Source organism: Haliotis asinina, chromosome 1 (genome assembly GCF_037392515.1).
Source record: "Haliotis asinina isolate JCU_RB_2024 chromosome 1, JCU_Hal_asi_v2, whole genome shotgun sequence".
Taxonomy (NCBI): domain Eukaryota; kingdom Metazoa; phylum Mollusca; class Gastropoda; order Lepetellida; family Haliotidae; genus Haliotis; species Haliotis asinina.
In genome coordinates this window covers 80,148,163-80,172,821 of record NC_090280.1, presented here as the reverse complement: position 1 = coordinate 80,172,821, position 24,659 = coordinate 80,148,163, and the positions used below count along the sequence as shown (strand labels likewise).

Here is a 24,659-nt window from a genome sequence, read left to right as displayed (position 1 = left end):
TTGAGCAGATGTGAAATGAAATCCAAGTTTATTTGCAGTTTGAAATTGTAAGCGGCTATTATCTTGTAGCCCACGGATAAGTAAGATGCCATTACTTTTTGGTCTGAAATGAGAACTAACTTGTCCTGGGCATCGGATGATGGGATTTTTAACCTCTGCTCACAGACCCTGAATGGCAGTATTTTCCCTTCTGACCAGTCCTTTCTACACTGTTAAAGCCCTAAAAATGAAGTAATTACCTCAAGTCCTGGAACTCTCATCTTACAGGATCTCTCAGACAATTTAAAAGAAATTGTTGTTTTTTTCTATCAAAAAAATACATATTCAGAGGCTAAGTATTAGTGTAATAAGTGGGGTGGCCACAGAGAGTCACTACACCCTCTCAGGGCTAGACCTGACCAGTGTCAGTGTACTTATCTATTTTTGACTTTGGGACGAAATAAAGTCCTGCTTCAGTGCATGTTTAATTGCTGTCATGAGGACATCATGAATGTGCACGTGGGGAAAGCAGAATCACTTGTACAATTCTGACCACACTAGCCCAGCAGAGTACAGTATGTAAAATATTTTCCAAATTTGGCAGCCAGTGGGCCTTGTTATGACTGAAAGTTACAAGTCCACAAAATAATTCAGAAGCCTGAAATTTGAATGAAGACACACATTTTATCATTAAACTACTAACATCAGACCATAATCCCGCATGATTTAAAAGTGTGTTATAACGTAACAAATTAGAGAGAATATATATATTTACAAAACACCACGATGTAACTTCACTTGGGAGTCAGGTTAGTGAATGAAGATCTACTAGCCCCACCGGATTTCTACTGGCCATTAGCTAGCGGTCCAGTGTGGGATCGGGTGGTCAGGCTCGCTGACTTGGTTGACGTCATCGGTTCCCAGTTGCGCAGATCGATGCTCATGTTGTTCATCACTGGATTGTCTGGTCCAGACTCGATTATTTACATAGCAGGAATATTGCTGAGTGCGGCGTAAAACTAAACTCACTCACTCACACTAGCGGTCCAGTGGTATTTTGCACACTGGCTGAATACAATCTGTAAACAATCCAAGGAATAGAATTGGTACAGAAAACAAAAACAGAACTTTTACTTTACAAATTTTATTCAGTTTCTACAAAGCTTGAGTCACATGACCATATGCCCCCTTTCACTTGATAACAAATACAGTTTGTTCTTCTCATAATCTCTGGTATCACATTTATGTATTTCAACCATAATAAATAATAAGAAATAATATGGAATACAAAAGTATGTCCTGTTGCATATAATTCATGAGCTGACTATGCATCACCTTGCAGATGGACATCTATGCAAAGACTAACTGAAATATGGAACATATAAACCTGTTACATGAGCAGTACAACAGGACATTGGCATTATGTGATCCTTGGCACCAGGAAAATGGTTGACAGTTACTTCTGTGTTGATTCCATTGCATAAGGAATATAGTTGGGGTGAAATGGTACGTTCTTGTCATGGTATTGTGTTTACTGTGGTACGATGCTTTTGGTTCAGTTTAGTATGAAATATGAGCATAATGCAGAAAATTCACAAGAGCTGTCTTGCAAAGAAATGTGTCGATCGATTTCAAGACATTTTTCAAAAAGGCTTAAAAAGGTTAAAAACATTAGGGTAAGAAAACTGAAAATACCTAATCTTTGGATTGTATTATGGTATACTGAACAGAAGGCAAAATACTGCGCTTCTACTAATAATGCAGTACAATATTTCACCCCTAGAATACAGAAGCAGCTCTCGTACATCGAGAGAACTTTCACTTTTTGTTTCACAATCAGACAAGAAAATGGAGTAAATATGCGCAATATATATGAAATATACCACACTAATACACCAGTGACTACCATCCACTTCTTGCTACCGTTTCCTATAGAAATACTGATTGTCTTATATACCATGTATATCAGCACAATTATACCTATCAGTGCCACTTATTGACTGTAAATACCGTACTTGTAAATAAACAAACAAAAAAATCTACACTTCTTCCAGGTATTGCGTGTGTGGGTTTCGTATGACAGGAAAATACCATTGTTTGATGACCAGTCTTGAGCTACATCATTTCTAGACGGGGCTGGTGGGGTAGCCTTGTGTTTAAAGCACTTGCTTGTCACAAGGACAGGATTCAATATGCTGCATGGGTAAAATGTGTGAAGCACATTTCAGGTGTCCCGAAAAGATTGCTGGAATACTGTTACAAGTGACATAGAATCTAACTCACTCACTCACTCTTGACAAATATCAGTTTTAGTTTTCATATATATATATATATACACATGACAATATGCACATCTTTCACATCGCGTTGGGTACTGTCCATCCCCACGTCCGTGTGGCTGAGATATAGCTGAACATGGACAGACTTTCGGCACCTTGGGGAAGACAAGACTGCAGCGCGCAGGTTGACCGGCTACCTTCCTGTAAATTGCTGCATGGGGGACGACTGGAAGGCTGATCTTGGGAGCCCAAGACAGGATCCTGTGATGGTATTTCTACCTATATTTGTCTGTTCAGTCTATTGGTCACCCGGGATACTACTAATAATTGTTTTATTCGGACCACTGCCCTGTTAGAGGCTGCAGTCCGACCCTTATCACTCTTCTTCACTCAGTAGGGGGCACCAAGCAATCTATGGGCTGACACCTGGCCTTGTCTGTTAAGGCAAGCTGTCTTGGTCAGTTAGTTATATTTTTGGTTTCTAGTTTCTTGTTATGATGCAGTGGTTCACTGCATTCAATGAATGTTTTTAATCTCACAGTCGAGCTTTGTTCTTGGTACGTTTACTGGATCCGTTTCCATTCTGACTCCCTTGACAGCAGGTGGCACAGTGACAACATGTCAACTGAAGAGGACAGAGGTTCCATCACAGTTTAAAAGGCTGTCAGGATCAATCTGCTTAGTCAAGGAAGAGCACTGATACCTAGCTCTCCTTGCTGACTCAGAGAGTACTGTGACGACTTAAGGGTTACCATGTGTGAAATGGTTCATAGATCTGACTCGAGCCAGCAGAATGCACACGCAGATGTTTTGAAATGGACTGTAATCATGAGAAATGTGAGTGACAAACAAGGATCTGATTTGTCGTCGATAGTGTGATCCATGCTTGTGCCAGTGGGTAGGAAAACATCAAAGTTCTTAGAGGAGAGGGATGGTGACGGAACTTCTGCTGTGAAGCCTCACCAGAGCCATGTGGTTTTGCCTCAGGGTGTGGGGACTTCTTAATTTGGTGAAGGATTAGTTACAAGCTCTGGTGATGTTATTTAGATATTTGTTTGTGCTCACCTGGTACTTAAGATTTGTGTACAGTATGTAGTGTGTTTCAGAGAATATGGTGAAACTCTATTTTGTTTGTTTTTTTATCTATTATACTGACATATTTTTCTAGATCACATACTTGCAGTTTTTAGTAAACCCAAAACACTTAAACTATCCTTGGATAGATAGGATATGGTACACAGCTGATGGCTGAAGGGAAGGTATATAAGGAGAGGTGGACAGGAAACTGCTGGAATTGCCAGTGGAGAAAACTCCACTCTGCCTCTTTGTTGTCCTAACTTTGCTACAAGTGAGGATGGATATATTCCTCATTTTTGGCGCCATGACATGGACCCTCCTCAATGATAAAGAAAGAAGCTAAAGCAAACTCTAGCCAGACCAATGGAAAAAGAGGTAAGTAACTTGTGGTGTTTTTGAAGTTGCTTGAAGAAAATGGCCCGACAGAAGTTGGGTGAGTTTCTGCAAAGGCTGGTTAATCAAATTATGGGCCAATTAGCAAATTCATCTACTCAATTAGGAGCCACCGGAATTTCCAAAGTGTGGAATAAAAGTACAGAAAATTAGGCAATCCTACTGTTCAGCAGACAAAACTAATTGTAACTGTTACAAAGTCCTTTTAAGGCCTAATTGGTCAATACATTGTTTATGAATCCTATTTCACTTGCATTCCAATTCCATTTACAAACCAATGTTTTGTATGATTCCAAGTTTTTGTAAATAAAGCTACATGGCGGAGTCCATGAGGCACTGGCCTAACTGTACCCTTCACAAGATTAAACCATGCAAGCTAGTGAAAATTGACGATGTTGGTTGTCATTTATACCATGTAATGTAACCTGGTCCCATGTATACCTGCACCATGTTTTCAGTAAAAGTAGTCAAGTAAGGGGGTCTGTCCTCTAAAATGGACAGGTGTGATGTGTCTCTCATCTCCATGAATATTTGAACAGTTTTTGACGGTTCACACCCTGGCGAATGAGACATTGCCTTACTGTGTGTGCAATGAATTTCAATCAGTAAACCACCAAAACTGGATACTTAAAGTTGACTTGTGTATACAAGATCATCGATGGAGTTGGCATGCCTCATGTCAAACAAACTTATTAAGTGCTAGCCACAATCATAAATGACATAAGGGTCCTCAAACAAGACTCAGTTACGCTGGCATTGTAACAAACCTAGCTGTCTCAAGCGGAGCAAGTTCAAAGAGCAATATCAACTAGAGGATCTTCGTCAGTGTGAAGCCACTGAGGAACAAGACAAACAAGAAGGAGCATATTCCATTAATCTAGATGGCTGACCAAACTCCATTATTGTTAGGATAGAGAAACAAAAAATCAGATGCCCAGTAGATTCTAGTGCAGAAGTTCTCATCATGCACAAAAGGATTTTCGATTCATTGAAAAATGTCCACAAGTTAGATAAGAAAAATATTTTGCTACATGTGACCCCCCTAGTGGTCCTAGGTAATGTCAAAGTAGACACATGTTCCACATGACTGGCAGACACAGACAGGTTTCACAATTTACTTCAATATTGGCATTGTAAGGGTGGGTAAAACTTGTAACAAAGTTAAGCCTGTCCCAAGTAATATTCACTATGAAGTCGGTCACAAGGATCGGCTAGTGGTCAAATTCAGAAACATGAAGTCTGTCAGGCTTGTTCAACCAAGGGCCACTGCGCGGGACCCATTGTGACCATAAATGTCTGTGTGCAGATTTCAAGACCATAAACAGAGAACTATGTATAAAAGCCTCCTTGTATGAGGGCCAGACAGAACTGAGCTTCTCTGCCGTCCTAACAAGACGTAGAGGTTGGTTCGCTGGCGTAACCAGTACCTTGGCTCTATGGACTGGTAACTTCTTGTATCGACTGTTTACTCGTATATATGTCATGTAACTAACTAATAACATTGCTATTGGAGAAACCACCTCTTGAGTCCGTCATTTGGCTGTGAAACCTGGAAAGCCTGGCTGGAGACACATGGGGAGGGGGTCATGCGGAATTGGTGCCGTGACCCGGATTTTGAACTTCTAGGAGTCAGAAGGAGCCAGATCAAGTCAGGTAAGTGGTTTTGATATTGTATACCGAGTCTTAACAAAATGGTGGAACAAGGGGACTTTCTTCAAGGGATAGCAAATCAAATAACTGGGCAGCTGAAAAACTTGACTGAAGCCCCGGGTGCACAGGGGGTATCACAGACAAAAAAACCATCTGATGGAGAACAAAAGAAATTCAAAGAGTCGATAAAATCTGCATAAAAGTATGCAGTCTTGTCAGGTGTGGAAAATAGACAAATCAAACTAATAGCATATCAAGCTATTGAAAAAGAGGCATATGCCATCCACTACACCCTGCAGAAACTGGATCACTACCTTCACAATGCACAGTTCAAGATCAAGACAGACCACCAGCCATTCCGCTATCTGTTAGAATCACAGATGCAGAATCGACAGGTGCAGCAATGGGCACTGGGGATAAATGGATACAACTGTACTATTGAGTACATTAAAGGAGAAAACAACACCTCTGCAGACCAGCTGTCGTGGATACCTACCCAATCTAATGATGTCCAAACGGATGATTCGGAGGTTGAAATTGACAGGGTTGACAACAGCCTCCAAAATCAATGTTTTCGACACAAGAAACCACCTCTGGAGTGCGTCATTTGGTTGTGAAACCTGGAAAGCCTGGCTGGAGACCGTGTAGTGTTACACAAGGGGAAGGTGTCTTGCGGAATTGGTGCCTTGACCCGGATCTGGAATTTCTAGGAGTCAGAAGGAGCCAGATCAAGTCAGGTAAGTGGTTTTGATATTGTATACCGAGTCTTAACAAAATGGTGGAACAAGGGGACTTTCTTCAAGGGATAGCAAATCAAATAACTGGGCAGCTGAAAAACTTGACTGAAGCCCCGGGTGCACAGGGGGTATCACAGACAATAAAACCATCTGATGGAGAACAAAAGAAATTCAAAGAGTCGATAAAATCTGCATAAAAGTATGCAGTCTTGTCAGGTGTGGAGAACAGACAAATCAAACTAATCGCATTTCAAGCTATTGAAAAAGAGGCATATGCCATCCACTACGCCCTGCAGAAACTGGATCACTACCTTCACAATGCACAGTTCAAGATCAAGACAGACCACCAGCCATTGCGCTATCTGTCAGAATCACAGATGCAGAATCGACAGGTGCAGCAATGGGCACTGGGGATAAATGGATACAACTGTACTATTGAGTACATTAAAGGAGAAAACAACACCTGTGCAGACCAGCTGTCGTGAATACCTACCCAATCTAATGAAACAAGGGGACTTTCTTCAAGGGATAGCAAATCAAATAACTGGGCAGCTGAAAAACTTGACTGAAGCCCCGGGCGCACAGGGGGTATCACAGACAATAAAACCATCTGATGGAGAACAAAAGAAATTCAAAGAGTCGATAAAATCTGCCGAAAAGTATGCAGTCTTGTCAGGTGTGGAGAATAGACAAATCAAACTAATCGCATATCAAGCTATTGAAAAAGAGGCATATGCCATCCACTACACCCTGCAGAAACTGGATCACTACCTTCACAATGCACAGTTCAAGATCAAGACAGACCACCAGCCATTCCGCTATCTGTTAGAATCACAGATGCAGAATCGACAGGTGCAGCAATGGGCACTGGGGATAAATGGATACAACTGTACTATTGAGTACATTAAAGGAGAAAACAACACCTCTGCAGACCAGCTGTCGTGGATACCTACCCAATCTAATGATGTCCAAACGGATGATTCGGAGGTTGAAATTGACAGGGTTGACAACAGCCTCCAAAATCAATGTTTTCGACACAAGAAACCACCTCTGGAGTGCGTCATTTGGTTGTGAAACCTGGAAAGCCTGGCTGGAGACCGTGTAGTGTTACACAAGGGGAAGGTGTCTTGCGGAATTGGTGCCTTGACCCGGATCTGGAATTTCTAGGAGTCAGAAGGAGCCAGATCAAGTCAGGTAAGTGGTTTTGATATTGTATACCGAGTCTTAACAAAATGGTGGAACAAGGGGACTTTCTTCAAGGGATAGCAAATCAAATAACTGGGCAGCTGAAAAACTTGACTGAAGCCCCGGGTGCACAGGGGGTATCACAGACAATAAAACCATCTGATGGAGAACAAAAGAAATTCAAAGAGTCGATAAAATCTGCATAAAAGTATGCAGTCTTGTCAGGTGTGGAGAACAGACAAATCAAACTAATCGCATTTCAAGCTATTGAAAAAGAGGCATATGCCATCCACTACGCCCTGCAGAAACTGGATCACTACCTTCACAATGCACAGTTCAAGATCAAGACAGACCACCAGCCATTGCGCTATCTGTCAGAATCACAGATGCAGAATCGACAGGTGCAGCAATGGGCACTGGGGATAAATGGATACAACTGTACTATTGAGTACATTAAAGGAGAAAACAACACCTGTGCAGACCAGCTGTCGTGAATACCTACCCAATCTAATGAAACAAAGGGACTTTCTTCAAGGGATAGCAAATCAAATAACTGGGCAGCTGAATAATTTGACTGAAGCCCTGGGTGGACAGGGGGTATCACAGACAATAAACCCATCTGATGGAGAACAAAAGAAATTCAAAGAGTCAATAAAATCTGCCGAAAAGTATGCAGTCTTGTCAGGTGTGGAGAATAGACAAATCAAGTCAGGTAAGTGGTTTTGATAATATATACCGAGTCTTAACAAAATGGTGGAACAAGGGGACTTTCTTCAAGGGATAGCAAATCAAATAACTGGGCAGCTGAAAAACTTGACTGAAGCCCCGGGTGCACAGGGGGTATCACAGACAATAAAACCATCTGATGGAGAACAAAAGAAATTCAAAGAGTCGATAAAATCTGCCGAAAAGTATGCAGTCTTGTCAGGTGTGGAGAATAGACAAATCAAACTAATCGCATATCAAGCTATTGAAAAAGAGGCATATGCCATCCACTACGCCCTGCAGAAACTGGATCACTACCTTCACAATGCACAGTTCAAGATCAAGACAGACCACCAGCCATTCCGCTATCTGTCAGAATCACAGATGCAGAATCGACAGGTGCAACAATGGGCACTGGGGATAAATGGATACAACTGTACTTTTGAGCACATTAAAGGAGAAAACAACACCTGTGCAGACCAGCTGTCGTGGATACCTACCCAATCTAATGATGTCCAAACTGACGATTAGGAGGTTGAAATTGACAGGGTTGACAACAGCCTCCTAATCAATGTTTTCGACACAAGCAAATTCACAGTCCAGGACTATGCAGGTTGTTCAGTCGAACCTGAAGAAGTCCAACCACTCCTCAAGATGGACGTTGACCTTGACATGGTGGTGGAACAAGGTAAGGATGACGACATCCAGAATATCAGGGAGCAGCTTGAGACAGGCACTGATAGCAAAGCTTAACTCAAGAAATTTCTGATGATCATCGCTTTCCTTTGCTACATTACTGACTGTGATGACGAACCATGTACCAGACTGTATGTGCCACGACACCTCAAACAATTGGTCGTCCCATCTTAACACCTCTTCCTTTCACATACTTAGACAGTTATAAGAAGCAAAGTACTTCACAACTCTAGGTTTTAGATCAGGGCACTGGATGTACCAGGTTACCACTCTGGCCCTTTGTTGTCCTTACTTTGTTACAAATATAGATATTATACTAGACACTTTACTAGGAATGTATTTTAAATGGTATATTTCAGGAATGAAATTTGTATCAATACAAGACTTTAGACTATATCACTCTGAATTTAGCTGCACATTACTTCATTAAACCATTATTTACCTATGCATTTCAAATGTTTATTACTGTGAAGGAAACAGCTGTTTTTTGTTTTCATTCTGTCACCTGAATACACCCGTCGCTATATACTGTGCATGTGATATTGTGAATCTCATTTTCATGGACTGTTCTTATAATGTTGCATTTTCTTAGTGGTCTGCTATACTTTGTATTTTAGCAGTTGTCAGTTTAATTCATTTGAGTTATCTGACCTTGCTTTGATTATGTGTTAAATATAAGTTAAAGTGTAACATAACAATGTTGCATGCAGTATCAGTACATACAAACCCTACGAAAGTAAGAAATCTGTGTTATGACTGTGAAATTAGTAAATTGTATGGTTTGATATATTATTGATATGCGTGCAATTACTGACACAGTGAGAGCATTGAACTGTAATTCATGCGCCAACTTGGAAAAACACAATAGGCTTGACTTACTTCTCATGTTCTTTCGCTGATGGAAACTAGTGTAATGGGGACTGATTATAACTGGTCCTACAGATGCTAGAAAGGGGTGGGTTAGTGTTAGTGAGTTAGCTGGGAGTATAATTCATAAACTTTGTTAATACTAAATGGAGTTTTCTTACCGGCATCTGTGGAGCCACAAACACTTTTATGGTAGTTTTCACAAGAGACAAAACCATGCCTGTTACACTAGGAAAACTACAGTATTTGAAGACAGCATTGAGCAGGTTAACATTATTATCCTATGATGATGACCAAAGACATCAATAGTACATGTATCTAGTCAGGACTGAGCATCCAGAAATACACTTTCAGTATGGGGGAACATACCATTTGAGTTAACATTACACTTTATCTGTGTGTGCGTGCGTGCGTGCGTGCGTGCGTGCGTGCGTGCGTGCATTTCATTGGTTCAAGGCTATTTTTGTTTCTATTTTGCCTTATTAAATTTCAGATTTTTTTTTAACTTAAGTGGGGAATTACAAATGTTGAATTCCCAATTATAATAACTTGTGTAGTTGCTTGTCTCTTTCAGATAACAGCGGTGACAGAGCTTTTTGACTTGGAAGTTGGCCAGAAACAGCTTCAGTTGAGGAGCTGTGAAAATCGACACCAGATCACTATCAAACATTTTCCTGGCCAATCTCATGAAGCAAATTGGAAATTGAATAACAACACTGTGGAACTTTTGTCCCTCCATTAAACTGTAATTATGTCAACATCAAAGCTGACTGAAACTCAATGACATGAAGTGAGTCATGGTTGAGATTCAACAAGGATTGTCTTCATAAGACATGGTGAAAAGGCAGGTTGACTCGGAGCTGCAGCTTGTGAAAAAGGGACACCATCAGGTGAAGAGACAGTTGCAACATGTCTCAAGATCACTTAAAGACTTCCAGGACCAAACAATCGTAACACAAATTTGTCCAGAAGAAGGAAGACGTTTGGAATCAAGAGAATTCCTGTGTCATAGATAAGCATACATTGGAAATAGACAATAGAAGTGTGACGCTACCACTGCCAATCTCAAAGATGAAATCAGGAAAATCAAGACATTGGAGACGTGTCAGTCAGAAACATCAAAACTGATAACAAATGTCACATGGAACATCCAGGCTATCTGTGTTGACAACATCAGTGACGACACCCAGGCATGAAGAGGAGAAATGTAGGGTGCTGATATTTCAAGTAAAGCTGATATATCACAGGAGCTCCCAGACCATCTGTGTTGACAACATCAAAGACAACACCTTGGCCTGAAGAGGAGAAACGTAGAGTGCTGATATTTCAAGTAAAGCTGATGTATCGCAGGAGCTTCCAGACCATCTGAGATGACAACATCAGTGACAACACCTACGCCTGACGAGGAGAAACGTAGGGTGCTAATATTTCACACAAAGCTGATATATCACAGGAGTATCCAGACCATCTGTGTTGACAACATCAAAGATGACACCCAGGCCTGAAGAAGAGAAATGTAGGATGTTGACATTATGAGTGTAGCTGATATATCAAAGGAACAGACTGAGCATCCAGAAGCACAACAGACAAATTTGGATGTTCATGAACGGCTTGCTTCTGACACTAACATCAACAAGTAATGGCCAAATACCTTTCCAGAAAAAGAAAAAACAACATGATTAATTAGCTATGTTTATGCAAGCATGTACTGAGGTTCATCATGAGTCATGCTTGTAAAACGATCCACAACTGAATGGTGCAAAGAGTCCAAATGTAGATCTTTGAACTGAATGTCTTGCGTACCATTACCACATGGTGTCCTTCACATGAAATTTATCAAATAGTGGTGTAATTCTAAACTCATCTTCCCAATACCGTCTGTCAGCTGGGACAAGACACGTTTGGAACCGAGTTCCTGTGACTGATACTGATGTTAGCATAACGAACGAAACCTTCATTTATAAGGTGCTTGACCAGCTCTTGTTGAGTTTTGGGGAGGATTTCATGGACCTTTTTGTTTTATCGTGGTACAATACACTTACTGTCAAACCTAGTAAAGATGGCATTATTTAAAACACAAGTTTATAGCCTTCACATGAGGTGGACCAATTTATTTATATTGTTGCAGTGACATATTTACAAAAGAGTCTAGTCGAGTTCCTGCGTTTTGCCAACAACTCTGAGTGTTCCTCAACTTCTAACAGGTTCCCGTCGCCTTAAAGATATACTCTTGAAGATCTAACAAACATCTATTGATTACATTTTCAGACACAGACTAAGGCTCAAAGTCCAAGGTCAAAAGATGGACCTAAGTTGAATAAATGACAAGTCTAACAACAAGTGCAAGAACATAAAGGCACAACACTAATTCATTATACCAGCAGACCAAAAAATATGAGAAGAGGATAAGCGTTACTTGATTTGATCTCCTTAAATTGTTAATTGATTCTGAGCTAGTGTCATCTTTGACAATTTTTGACAATGTTTTTGTTATAAAGTACAAGATCTACGAAGATAAAAATCAATAAAAATTAAAAATGCTTTCCTTAGAGTAATTAGGTGATGCCATTTTATCTATTGCTCCTTAGAGCAAAAATGACTGTTCTTCAAGCCATGGTTTCCAAAGGACCTAAATGTAACATAAGTAATAGAGTTTGATGCAGTGGATATGAAAGTCAGGGACGGAAGCCAGATCATGTTGAAAGGATACCTGATGATAATTCTACTTCAGAGTTGGGTAGAGAAGGACCGTCTCAACAATGGAGGTACACTTTCTTTCATAGCAGTAGCTCAGCTCAGACGAGAGACTGAACAGACCAGGGAATAGGACTAGACGTCGATACATGCAAGGAAACTACATACCCCTTTCTAACGAAGTTACATTTTTTTCATTTGAAAAAGTAGGTTAAGAATGTGGAACTAGGTCATGGACACTAGGTAAAGCTGGCACAGAGTTTCATGTTTATACTTCACCTTAACAGCAGACGTATATTACTCCATGCTGGTTATGGATACACAAAGAACAGTTACATGCAGATGGAAATGAAATACTGGAGATGTAAAGAACAAACAAGCAGCTGTCCTGTTCCTTTGATCACCGAGAATGACATCCCCGTCAAGTTTGTAAGATCCCATAGCCACCAGTAAGACCACAATACTCCAGATGTTCACTCATTCCTTCAACACTTGAAAAAGAAGCTGAGAAGTCACAACAGTTCTTATCATCTTTACTGAAAATGGTGATGTGTGAAAATAATTGTAATTTTAACCAGCATATTTTCTTAAAATAGCCAAAATGACCTGTTGTTATCATCAAAAGATTCAATATCACAGTACATTTACTTTTTACCAGGTATGGGGTGGTCCATGGTAATTAACTATGGGTATTTACGATGTCAGACACCTTAACTAGATATGATTAGCTTGGTAATATTGTTTCGTTTATAATTGTATTTCAACCAAACATGTCGTAGGACAAAATCACATGAGATAGCGAAAGCGAGCAGGGGTCATTGCGATTCTGAGCCTTACAGGAAAACATGCTGCTATGTGGACAGTTACTGGACACTTCTTAGAGATACTCTGTGTCCTTTGGGCGGTAGTTTGATACCTTTACAAAGAGACCTCTGATCAGTTGTGAGAAGAAGAAAACTATGTTTCAAAGTGTCACTGGAACTATGTGGTGGAGCTTCTCCAGCTCCCTGGCCGCGCTCTGAGATCAGAAATTCAAGATGGCTGACGCCATGCTGAAGTCGCCATTCAGCTCTACCCGCTTGTCTGATGGTGAAAGTGAAGATAGAGACTGGGAGAACACTAGACAAACATGTAGTGATGGCATGCTAGCTCAAACCTCTCAGCAGTCCTATATGGGTGGAGAAGGCATGCTTGCTCAAACCTCAAACCACTCCCTAGGAGTGGTATTTCTGCTTTACCAAGGTTTTCACTTGCCACAAATTTATGGAGACCCAGTATCAACCTTGGATGATTTTTTAATATTTTGTAGGAGAAAAGATTGATTAAGCGATCAAACTAATGTTAGAAGTAATCAACTTGACAACTTGCAGAATACAAGGTTCAGAGCAAGTGATGAAAGCGTGAAATCTGAGATCAAGAAACCTGTTTCTTCACGACTGTCAAGTAACCACCACACTTAGGGATGATTTAATTACCATTTGCTGTGTTTGCACCCAAATGAGTTCGTTCCATGGTGACTGAATATATTAGAGTGAAGTGTTTCGGTTAGTACCGCGGAGCGCAAAGTCTCACGCACATTACCTCTCGGACTGATAAAGTCATGGAAATCCATGCCAATGCATCAGAATTAGCAGAATTTCTGGAAGGCGAGAGGCTACTCTGGCCATGCAGAGTCCACAACTGCAGGACAGGTTGTTTTGTCAAGTAAGGACATCTCCTGGACCACTAGCTCCATTTTCACCATCTCCAAGTGTTCCTGTTCTGTGGGACATTTGGCAAGAATAACAAATCTGGTCAGCATGTGGAAAGTGTCTTGCCTCTCTCTCAGTCTTTGCCATGCCTTTATTGTAGTCAGTGTGACTACTAGAGTTATACCACTGTAGTTAAAGAAGTTACTGAAACCTTTCATGATAGTTGCATTATCATGCTACAGAGGCCACAACTATGACCAGGTTGATATACAACACATTCAAAGTTTACCTGACAGGGCCACAATCCCAGTCGTATATCCAGTAGAATATCCAATCTCCTTGCTGGCAGTTGTCAACAAGAAGAAGTAAATGCATAAGAACTTCTTAGTACTACCAAAGATGCAATCTGGGTTACTTGGTGGCAACAACTCCAGAGAAAAACATTCTAAACAGGACCTTCTCTACCTTTCAGAAATATTGTGTTCAATGAAAACTGTGGCCACCAAGATGATGACCTCCCAAAACAACATCAGTACATAACAGAGAGTAAAGAATTAAGCAACAACCAAGAATCAACCACAAACAGAAAGAATCCGCATTTACTTAAAAGAGACACTGCCTGGCTATCAACAGAAAGAACTCAGGATTTCGTAAACCGACAGGGCCTGGATGTCAACAGAAAGAACTCACATTCCGGAAGAATCCGAACAAAGTACACTTTAAAGAATGGCCTGAGAATATACAGATCTTGATTGGATCTACACCATTAAAATTTCTAGATTTAGTTTCGATTTAGTCATGAGATGTGTGTTCAAGAAATAAACTTACAATGTACTGTTTTGAAACACAAAGATGATGTTATGAAGAAATGGCATTTATATTCTTTGTTTCTGTTTGGGACAGAGGTCCATTTTAAGGATTATGGGTCCTAATCTTGAGTGATTTGGAATGTACAGTGTAGGGAGATTGAGATATATTATGAAAGTTACCTCAAAGGAGACGCCTGAAATTAATTTCACCAACTTGTGAAGTAGTGAGAGATTCCCACTCACACCCTTGACAGCTGGGAACCTTATTTCTAACCTAAAGATTGATGGTTCAGTATGCACACATTTGACATAATCCTGTGATACTTCACAGTTTCTAATACAAACAAATAACTACATTTAGACTGAAACTTAGGATCTGAAACCATCAAAGCTTTAAGCATGTTTGATGTACATATTGTCATGTACATATGTCAAAAACTAAACGGATACTTCTCATATGAGCGAGTGTTAAAGTTGGATTTTATGCCGCTTTTAGCAATATTCTAGCAATATCATGGCAAGCGACACCAGAAATGTGCTGCACACAATGTACCCATGTGGGAAAACAACCTGAGTCTTGGGCGTGATGAGTGAATGCTTTAACCACTAAGTTACCTCATTGCCTAATTTCTTGTAAAAACTACATGATCAACTGAATATGTTTAAACTTGTCAAATTCTCTCAACCTACAGCTTGAACAGAAAGATGAACTAAAACATGTCATTCACATACATCATACACATTGCTCTCGAGGGATGAAACGCTATACCAAAGTATTAGTGGAACCGCAGTATTTTGCCTTCGGTTCAGTATACTGTAATGCAAAGTCAGTATTTTCATTTTTTGTAAATTTTGACATTTTAAAAAAAAAAAATTTTAAAATGTATAGAAATTGAACCTGTTTGTCAAATTCTATAGATTCTTTGCTAGACAGACGCTTTTTTCCTGAAATAAGTTCTCGTATACCGAACCAAAACAGACGAGACTGAGAGCTTTGTACTGCAATACGTACTGTACAGTGGTAAGCTCATACTGTTTCACCCCTATTATTCTTCTTCATGTGATTCCAGCAGTGGTAAAATTTATTTGTCAAACAACCGATTCCGATACTGACTGACATCCATCTTTCTTGGCCCGAATGTGACTCTTGATGTGCGTCCTCAAACTGCTGTATTCTGAAAAAGCTTTCTTACACTCTAGACACTGGAAAGGTTTCTCTCCAGTATGACTCCTCATATGAGCCTTCAGATTGCCAGAAGTTGTAAATGCTTTCACACACACACCACACTGATATGGCTTGACCCCAGTGTGAATCCTAGTGTGTATCTGCAGCTGACCCGAACAGACAAATGCTTTCCCACATTCCGCACATGAAAATGGCTTGACTCCACTGTGATACTTCATGTGAGTCTTCAGGCCTCTTGACGTTGTGAACGTCTTCAAACACTCACCGCACTCAAAAGGTCTAATGCCGTTGTGACGTCTCACATGCGCCTGCAGCTGACTTGATTGTCTGAAAGCTTTTTCGCACTGGCTACACTGGAAGGGCTTGACACCATTGTGATAGTCCAAGTGTGATTTCAAACCACCTGACGTTCGGAAATCCCTCCCACACTCACTGCACTGGTAGGGTTTGATTCCAGCATGAATCCTCATGTGGATTTTAAGGTCATTTGACCGTCCAAACCCTTTCTGACATTCACTACATTCAAAAGGCTTGAGTCCACGGTGGCTTCTCACGTGTCTCTGCAGGTCACTTGATCGTCCAAATGTTTTCTCACACTGATTACAGTTGTACGGCTTCACACCACTATGACTCATCATATGTCTGTGAAGGTCATTGGACTGGGCAAATGTCTTCCCACACACACTACACCCATAAGGTTTTATACCACTGTGACATCGTAAGTGCCGTTGAAGGTCACTCGATCGAATGAATGTTTTCCCACACTCACTGCACTTGTGACACTTGTCTCCTCTCTGAGACATCACCTCTTTCTGGCCGTCTGCTTGTGTCAAAGTTCTGTGACATGATAGGTGCCCTTGAAGGTCACTTGATTGCATGAATGTTTTCCTGTACTCACTACACTTGTATGACTTATCTTCACTCAGAAACATCATACCTTCCTGTTGGTCGTCTGCCTGTGTCAAAGTTCTTTCATACTCAGTCTTTTCATATGCACTGACATCACCCTGACTTCTAGACAGATCAACTGTGGCAGAGTCTTCCTCACATTCACAACCATCCCTCACTGTGTTTACTTCAGTATCCGACTTCAAGTAACAAAATTGTGGTAATTCTTTTGCACACTCATTACTCTGTGGCTCAACCCCAGTGTTAGACACTGCATGTCCACATGTACCAGCAGAAAACTTGATCATGGACATGTTTTCCTGCTCTCTTTACACTGACAAGGCTCAATTGTGTCAAAAGCTAATAATGTGATCGTGAGCATGCTTTCCAAAACTCAGTTCACTGAAAAATGGTCTTGATTCCCTGTTGACGCATGTTGTGCCTCTTCCGGCCACTTGTACAGGATTTCTCAGACTCAGATATGGTCTGTCTCTATTGCGGGTGTTTCTCCAGGACCCTGATTTAGTCACTGCTTCACACATTTCCACAGACAAGGCTTGAGGGATCCTAACATCATATGCTTCACAAGATTACTTCAATAATTGCTACCAGGTATTTTGAGTAAAATTTTATTTCTGTATTCTGCTTTCATCATCCATAACGGTGACGGAAAAAGATTTCTTGGATATTTTATAGTGAAGTCATACAATCACTGCCATCTTCTCCCTGGAGACCACTCCACATAAACTGACTGAATAACTTGGCTCTTACTCTTGATGTGAAAGCTCTCTGGAAGTAAAAGAATAAAGAATGAAATAAGCACAAACCAGCAGTTACGATAAGCTTTAGACAAAGAAAGACCATGAACCATTTATGGTTAATATCTGAAATGAGTTTGAACATAAGTAGTCTGTCGTACAGACCCTGATGTATATATATCCAAAAACGCCCACACAAATCTAGAAAATGTGGCAAGACTAGATTTCCTTAGCTCCTGAAAATGAGAGAAAGCCTCGGGGCTCCATTTCATTATATTATTTTTTTTCACTATGAACGTTTTTTCCGTAAAATATGTTCATTTCAGAGACTAGCTGTTATCTAGAACATAAGATGCATACTGAGTGTTAGACCTATGACGGTAACTCCATGTTGAAGACCCTAGTTAGAATTGGTCTTCAACAAACCATGCTTTCCTAATGGGATCGGGTGGTCAAGCTCGCTGAATTGGTTGATGTGTCATTGTATCCCAGTTGTGCAGATCGGTACTCGTGTTGATCACTGGGTCTGGTCCAGATATGATTATCTCTGATATAGCTGGAACATTACAGAATGCTGCCTTAAAAGTCTATTATATGGTCTCTGCTTTTAGCAATATTCCAATAGTCCTATCTCATGGCGGTGGAAACCAGAATTGAACATCACTCACTGTACCCATTTAGAGAATCGAACTCAGGTCTTGGCTTGACGAACAAAACGCTTTCACCACTTGGCTACCCCGCCAGGAGTTCCGCCCGTATCCCCACTCTTTTTTCAGTAAGAAATGCAGTCCCGGGGATTTATAACCGATGTAATATTTCAAAAAGGGGCGCTGGTATAAATTTTGGGGGGGTTAAAGCGTTTAATGGGGGTTTAGAAGTTTGGGGGTAATATTCAAAAAGTGTGGGGAGGGGCGGTGATACAAATTAAAACGCCTTATTGTCCTTCTACTTTGTGTCCATGTTTCTTCCTCCGACTTTGCTCTGCCCTTTTCTTCTTGTCACCGGCAACTACCTGTGAATTATCATACTACTTTCATACATCTAATGTTGGTGGTGTAATATCATTCAAGTGAACAACACAGTTGTTTGGTCACGTGAACAAGGCATCCGACCTTTGCTCAAGTCAGTGAACAGAACTCAGTCCATACTTTTATGGCCACAAGACCTTTATCAACCTGATTGGAATTTGAAAACGTGGCAGTCCATCAGTCTCTATAAATGCTTTAATCTCCTATTTAAAATGAGTGACTCTTCAACAACATTACTGTGTTTATCAGGAGGTCCTAGGTCCATGCGCCCTACTTGACGTAGTTCATATGAATAAACTCGTATTCCATCCAAGGCCTACATGAGCACACCTTGGTATTGTGCGAAGTCGTCTAGTTATATGCTGGACTATACTTGACGGAGTATGTCTGCATTACGGCTCTCCGATTACCAAGATAGGGTCTGTCCAAAACAGATGGTTTGGGTGCTTTCGGTAATAAACTCTCATATAAAAAAGTACATATCATGGGACATTGCAATTATCCATTTGGTTTTCAACTTTTAGCTAGAAATCAGGAAAAATGAAATTTCAATTTAATGGTAGACCTATATTTAGTTTTTTTAGAAAGACCCTATAATAACTTGCCATTTTTGTTGGACATAATTAAAGTCCTTAAGTACAATCAAAGTGGTCTGGAAAATATACAATATATATCATTAGCGCACGAGTGCAACAGATACTTACATTCCACAACAAATGCCACATCATTGCGACAGCATACCTCTATCTCTGTGTGACAAATAGATCTATTGCCCGCCCACGAAGAGAGTGTGTGATAACGGCTTCATCCAAAACGGCGCTATGTGCGTCACCAAAACGGCAATTATCGCCACGTTTTCATCAGATAATTATGTTGTTGAATTTACTTCACTTTTCTATGTCTATGAGGTTTTTGAATCCACTGACCAACAAATCTTTTGCTTAAGATTTAAAACGCTACCATTATTTTTAATTCATCAATTTAACCTAGACATTTATAGAATGCCCTTTCCAAAATTGTGCTCTAATGTGTTTTCAGACGTAGGCTTGTGCAAATGCTTGGTGCTGGGTCTTGAAGTTCAGATAGGACTCCTGTTGACCAAAGAAAGTAAAATAGTAAAATCTACGAACAGGTCTTGCTTTCTGGAAAATCCAGCAGCCGTGCATCTTGGGCGTTCCTCGAACTGCTAGGGGTGTTTGATCGGCTTCATAAGTCTCACGACTTCTCTTTGGTCTGTTGATTTTTTTCTCAAGAATTTTGTATCTCAGTTGCACTCTAATTCATGGCACAAAAGCCTGCAGTTAAATTCACAAGAACTGTCCCATACAGCTGCACTTTAATTCATAAGAACTGTCCTGAACAGCTGTATTTTAATTCACAGGAGCTGTTACAATGGTTGCAGTTTAATTCATAAGAACTGTCCCATACAGCTGCTCTTTAGTTCATGAGAACTGTCCCAAACACAAATACCCGTTACAGTGCGGTGTAGTCGCAACGGAAGTAACAAAACCCTTTCAACATTCATAAAAAATATTTGCTAAACAGTATATTGAATAATAAGACAATATCATGAGAATCTATTTGTTTCAGCAGCATCACAGCTGTATGATTTTGTTTTGTAAACAAATGAAGTGTGAACCAGACAATCCAGTGATTGCCACCATGCGTTACGATGAGAGAGCATGTGTTTATGAATTACCAATAATTAGTGATGATACCAGGCCCGTATTCTCGAAGTGTTCGTAATCCTAAAAATTGTTAAATCGTAGCCTGTATGTTATGAATGGGTTTAAGACGTGTGTAGAGCTACGAACGTTTCGAGAATAGCTAGCCAGATGTGGGTATAATTTCGTTAACTGAACCATCTAAAGCGTCAATCCATCAACTACCAAAGCTGCTGCTACATTCGGCTGTAATTTATTGACGGTCATATGGGGACACTAAAACGTTATCAATTATCATGTCCAAAACTATGGTCACACAGACGATGTCTGTAGTCCAACGTACAAAAAGGGCACGGTCATCATGGGGAGTGGTCTTTCTCTGGCTTCCTGATCGTGGACGATCATTGACGTCACCAGTGGCCGCATGTTTCCTTACAAGTGACTAATGACAGTGTGACTGATATTCAATCTGGACCCAATGCTGCGACAGCGCAAACCAGCCCAGCTTCATGCACACCAATAATTTGCCATCTGGTATTTTCAGAAAGTCTACATCTCGGCATGTCCAAAAAAGTTCAATTTCAGCCCTGTTCACTTATTGATGCGTCGATAAGAAAGCAACGAGAATACTCCATTTCACCTTTTCATACCCCTCAGTCGCTTGCACCATGACATAACTTTAGCATGAAAAGCATGCGTTTGAGTCGGAACGTGAATTTCGTGCTAACTGCAAGTGTATTTAGATATAACTGGTTGACTTCTCTGTTTTGATTCATTTTTGTTACAGTCGACAATTATTTTTGGTGGTGCTTAATTGATGCACATGTGTATATTTCGGTAACGTAAGGTATAAGTCAAATTGGGAACTGTATCGGACACCATTTCTGTGACTAATGCATCAAATCTGGATATTTCACCACATAAATAAATAAATAAATAAATAAATAAATAAATAAATAAATAAATAAAATAAGAAAAAATTTAAAAAAAACCCAAAAACGCAGAGGTAGTAACTTTTCGAATTTGAATCACTGGATCATTGGTGTCTATGTAATCAGTTTATCTATGGTGAATGCTGTCTGCAAACATTTCCGAGTTTGAATCCATTGTCATTGAGGACAACTCACCAAAACGCACCAAAATCTGTTTTCATCAATAAATGCAATAAATTGTGAACGTGAAGAAATTCACGCGTTTTCTTTTGCATGCACATTCCATGCATCATTTCAATGCTCTTGCGACAGTTGACAACCTTGAATTTGGTGTTAAAGTCATGGGTACACTTACAGATGCTCAGCGCAACAATGCGATTGGTCATTCTGAGGTTGGGGAGTCGCAGTCTGCGATTGCAGGGCAAATGAATGCGTCCCTCACGATCACCGGATCTTAACCCTGTTGAACATTTGCGGGACGAATTGGATCGTGGTGTGCGACAGCGTGTCCCTCAGACACAGTCGTTACCTGCTCTTTTTGTGGCCTTCAGGGAGGAGTACCAGCTCATTCCCAGGCACTTCATCCGGAATCTGGTCCAGTCTATGAGATTGATGCTAATGGTGGCCACACAAAATACAGACTGCTCTGCGACCTTGACCTTGGAACACTTGTCAATTGTGACGTACAGTTTCTTGCAGCATTGGACCGTTAATGTTCCTTCAGTTTTTCTTCATGACTGCCCTGTATAACTGAACATTACGTGTATAAATTGCTAACAATTTTCAGCTATTCGTTTCTATTTGTTAGTAGTATATCTACGATAAAACTTTACTGAGGCCTTGAAAGTTGTACTCTCCAAGCTTGTTGAAACAACTTCCTAATAGTTGTATGACGCTCTTTGAAGAAAGCACGCTGGATATTACCGTAAAAGTTGGGAACTGTACACACCAAAAGCCTTGATCTGTTGGAATGTTGCTCGACATGATTTGTGACTATTCTAACTAGTGCAAATAACCACGTTTAGAGATAATCCTTACGATAACGCTGTTATTGTGTACTTGAGACTATGTCATTCAACTTGACTGAGGCACTGATGTTAGATATGGACAATGGATGCACAGGTGGATCCAGAGTGTAGGACCACTGAGAGGGGAGATACTGATGTGTGCGCCACAGGCTCCCAGATTTGTTTAGAAAATATTTAAAAAATGAGATGATCCCCCGACTTGAACGCTTCTCATTGTATTGTGACCATGCAACGTTTCAAGTCGGGGGCCATCTCAAATTCGTTATATAATTTTTTAAAAATCTGTAATCCTCGCAGTGACATGAGGACCTGTGGTGTCTTTCTCAAGAGTGCACCCATTTTCTCAAAATGCTGCATCCGGCTCTTGGATGACCAGTTGCGAGTATGGCACAGGGTCACATGGAGCATGATGTGACCAACACGGTATACAAACATCCGTAGAGACAGATAAATGCATTGCACCTTGGCTCTGCTAATTAAAAGATACTGCTCCTGGATTATGATTATTAGTGCAATTCACATCCGATGTTCAAGTTCTTCTAACATCTAATAAGACAAGTAATTTGTTAATTGTTGCAAAGTGTATTAGCGAAACTCTTTTTGAAAGAAAGGGACAGTCAGGTGTGTGAGTAGGGATTGAAACGACACATTATAAGTCAATGAATCAATAACTGCACGAGCTTTTCGAGAACCTGGCTGTCCCCTTCTCTGCACTCTTCCCTCGTTACAAAAAGTGAACTTTGTCAATACTTTAATGATAGTTTGTTAAACAACTTTTACATTTTTAGGGCATAAATTTTGTAAAAACCTCACAGAGTTGCTCTGATATTTTGATTATGATAAGCGTTTCATTGAGTGTTATACGTATACTACCGACAGAAAATAAGGGAACCAAGAAATTGAATGTAGATGACTTTGACTGTGACAGGGTCCGTTATCGTGGCGTATCTCCCAAACGCAACATCCAATGACAATGGAATTTCGCATAATGCATGCCCAGCACGTGCTACACGTGCATACAGAAGTTAACTCCTGTAAATGTACTGGAGAAGTCGCAATCACTAATGCAATAGAGATTGACACTTACTGACAGAAATGCCTCCGAGGCAGTATCTCGGTGAAGCAACAAAATGGAGAATTGTGGGGATGATAGAGGGGATGATAGAGGGGGGGAGGGGGGAAGACATCATTATGTGAAGTTGCCCGGCAGATGGGTAAATCACAAAGTGTAATTTCACGCCTGTGGGATAAGTACCGTCAAACGGGTGGGGTTGCAACGAGACCTGGGCGTGGTAGACCAAATCAACGACACCACGACAGGATCGTCTCATTACGTTAATTGCTCTACGCGATAGGCTTAAATCGGCCCCTGCCATCAATAGAGAATTCCGCACACTCACTGGAAGACGCATTTCAACCTCAACCGTTAAAAACCGACTCTATCAAGCTCGTCTGAAAGCAAGACGGCCTTTTAAGGGTGTCACCCTTTCAGCTCACCATAAGCGACAAAGATTGGCATGGGCTAAGCAGCATCAGGGACGGGTTATGCGCCACTGGCGTTACACCATGTTCTCTGATGAGTCAAGGTTTTGCCTATGATTCACAGATGGCAGAAAACGTTGTTGGCGTCGGAGCGGGGAGCGATATGCCAGAGCAGCAATTCATGACCATGATCGATATGGAGGTGGTAATGTCATGGTGTGGGGTGGGATTACATATGACAGACGATCAGATTTGGTCATCATTAACAGAGCCATGACTGGTCAGCGATACGTTGACCAAATATTGCGTCCTGTTGTGGCTCCATTGGCTAGAGTTATCGGCCGAAATTTTGTATTCCAAGATGATAATGCCAGACCACATCGGGCCCGAATGGTCTCCGCTTATCTCCGACAAGAAGGTATGCAGACATTGGACTGGCCCTCTAAGTCCCCAGACCTGTCCCCAATTGAACATCTCTGGGACGTTCTTGGTCGAAGGGTGTACGCCAGGGACCCAGGACCCGCCAACCTGGCCCAGCTTGGTGCAGCTCTCCAAGAGGAATGGCGGGCAATACCACGGGCAAGCACCCGGAAATTCATTAACAGCATGCCATCAAGGTGCCGTGAATGTGTTGCCCAACATGGTGGACACACTAGATATTGAACTTGACGCCTAAAATTAATTTAGTGGATATTTAAAGCAGTTTCAAATTCGCTATGAATTAGTTCCCTTATTTCTTGTCGGTAGTATATATTAGTTTTCGAGTTCGCTTTTGAGCCAAAGGGACAATATTACAATCCCAGCTTGCCGAAGCCAACGGTGCGTTGGGTGGTACAAAATATACATTGTTTATAAGACTGAATGAGAGTGCTCTCTTATTTTAATAAGTTTGTGGGTCACCTTGGTCCCTGTGGATTGTGGGCTTGTGTCG

At 40.8% G+C, this 24,659-nt stretch overlaps 1 protein-coding gene across 1 annotated transcript; it reads right to left on the bottom strand.

Moving 5' to 3' along the window:
- Window positions 1-15,346: 15,346 nt before the first annotated feature.
- On the bottom strand, window positions 15,347-19,373 carry LOC137273282 (zinc finger protein 658B-like). Its single transcript, XM_067805872.1, has 2 exons — window positions 19,327-19,373; window positions 15,347-17,625 (listed from the first exon to the last, which is right to left on the bottom strand). The coding sequence occupies exon 2, from the start codon at window positions 17,148-17,150 to the stop codon at window positions 15,852-15,854; it is 1,299 nt and encodes a 432-aa protein (XP_067661973.1). The 5' UTR covers window positions 17,151-17,625; window positions 19,327-19,373; the 3' UTR covers window positions 15,347-15,851.
- Between the last annotated feature and the right edge of the window lie 5,286 nt (window positions 19,374-24,659).

Excerpts from the sequence above, each read along its gene's own strand:
- LOC137273282 (XM_067805872.1), bottom strand. The coding sequence starts at position 17,150 with ATGTCCATGATCAAGTTTTCTGCTGGTACATGTGGACATGCAGTGTCT.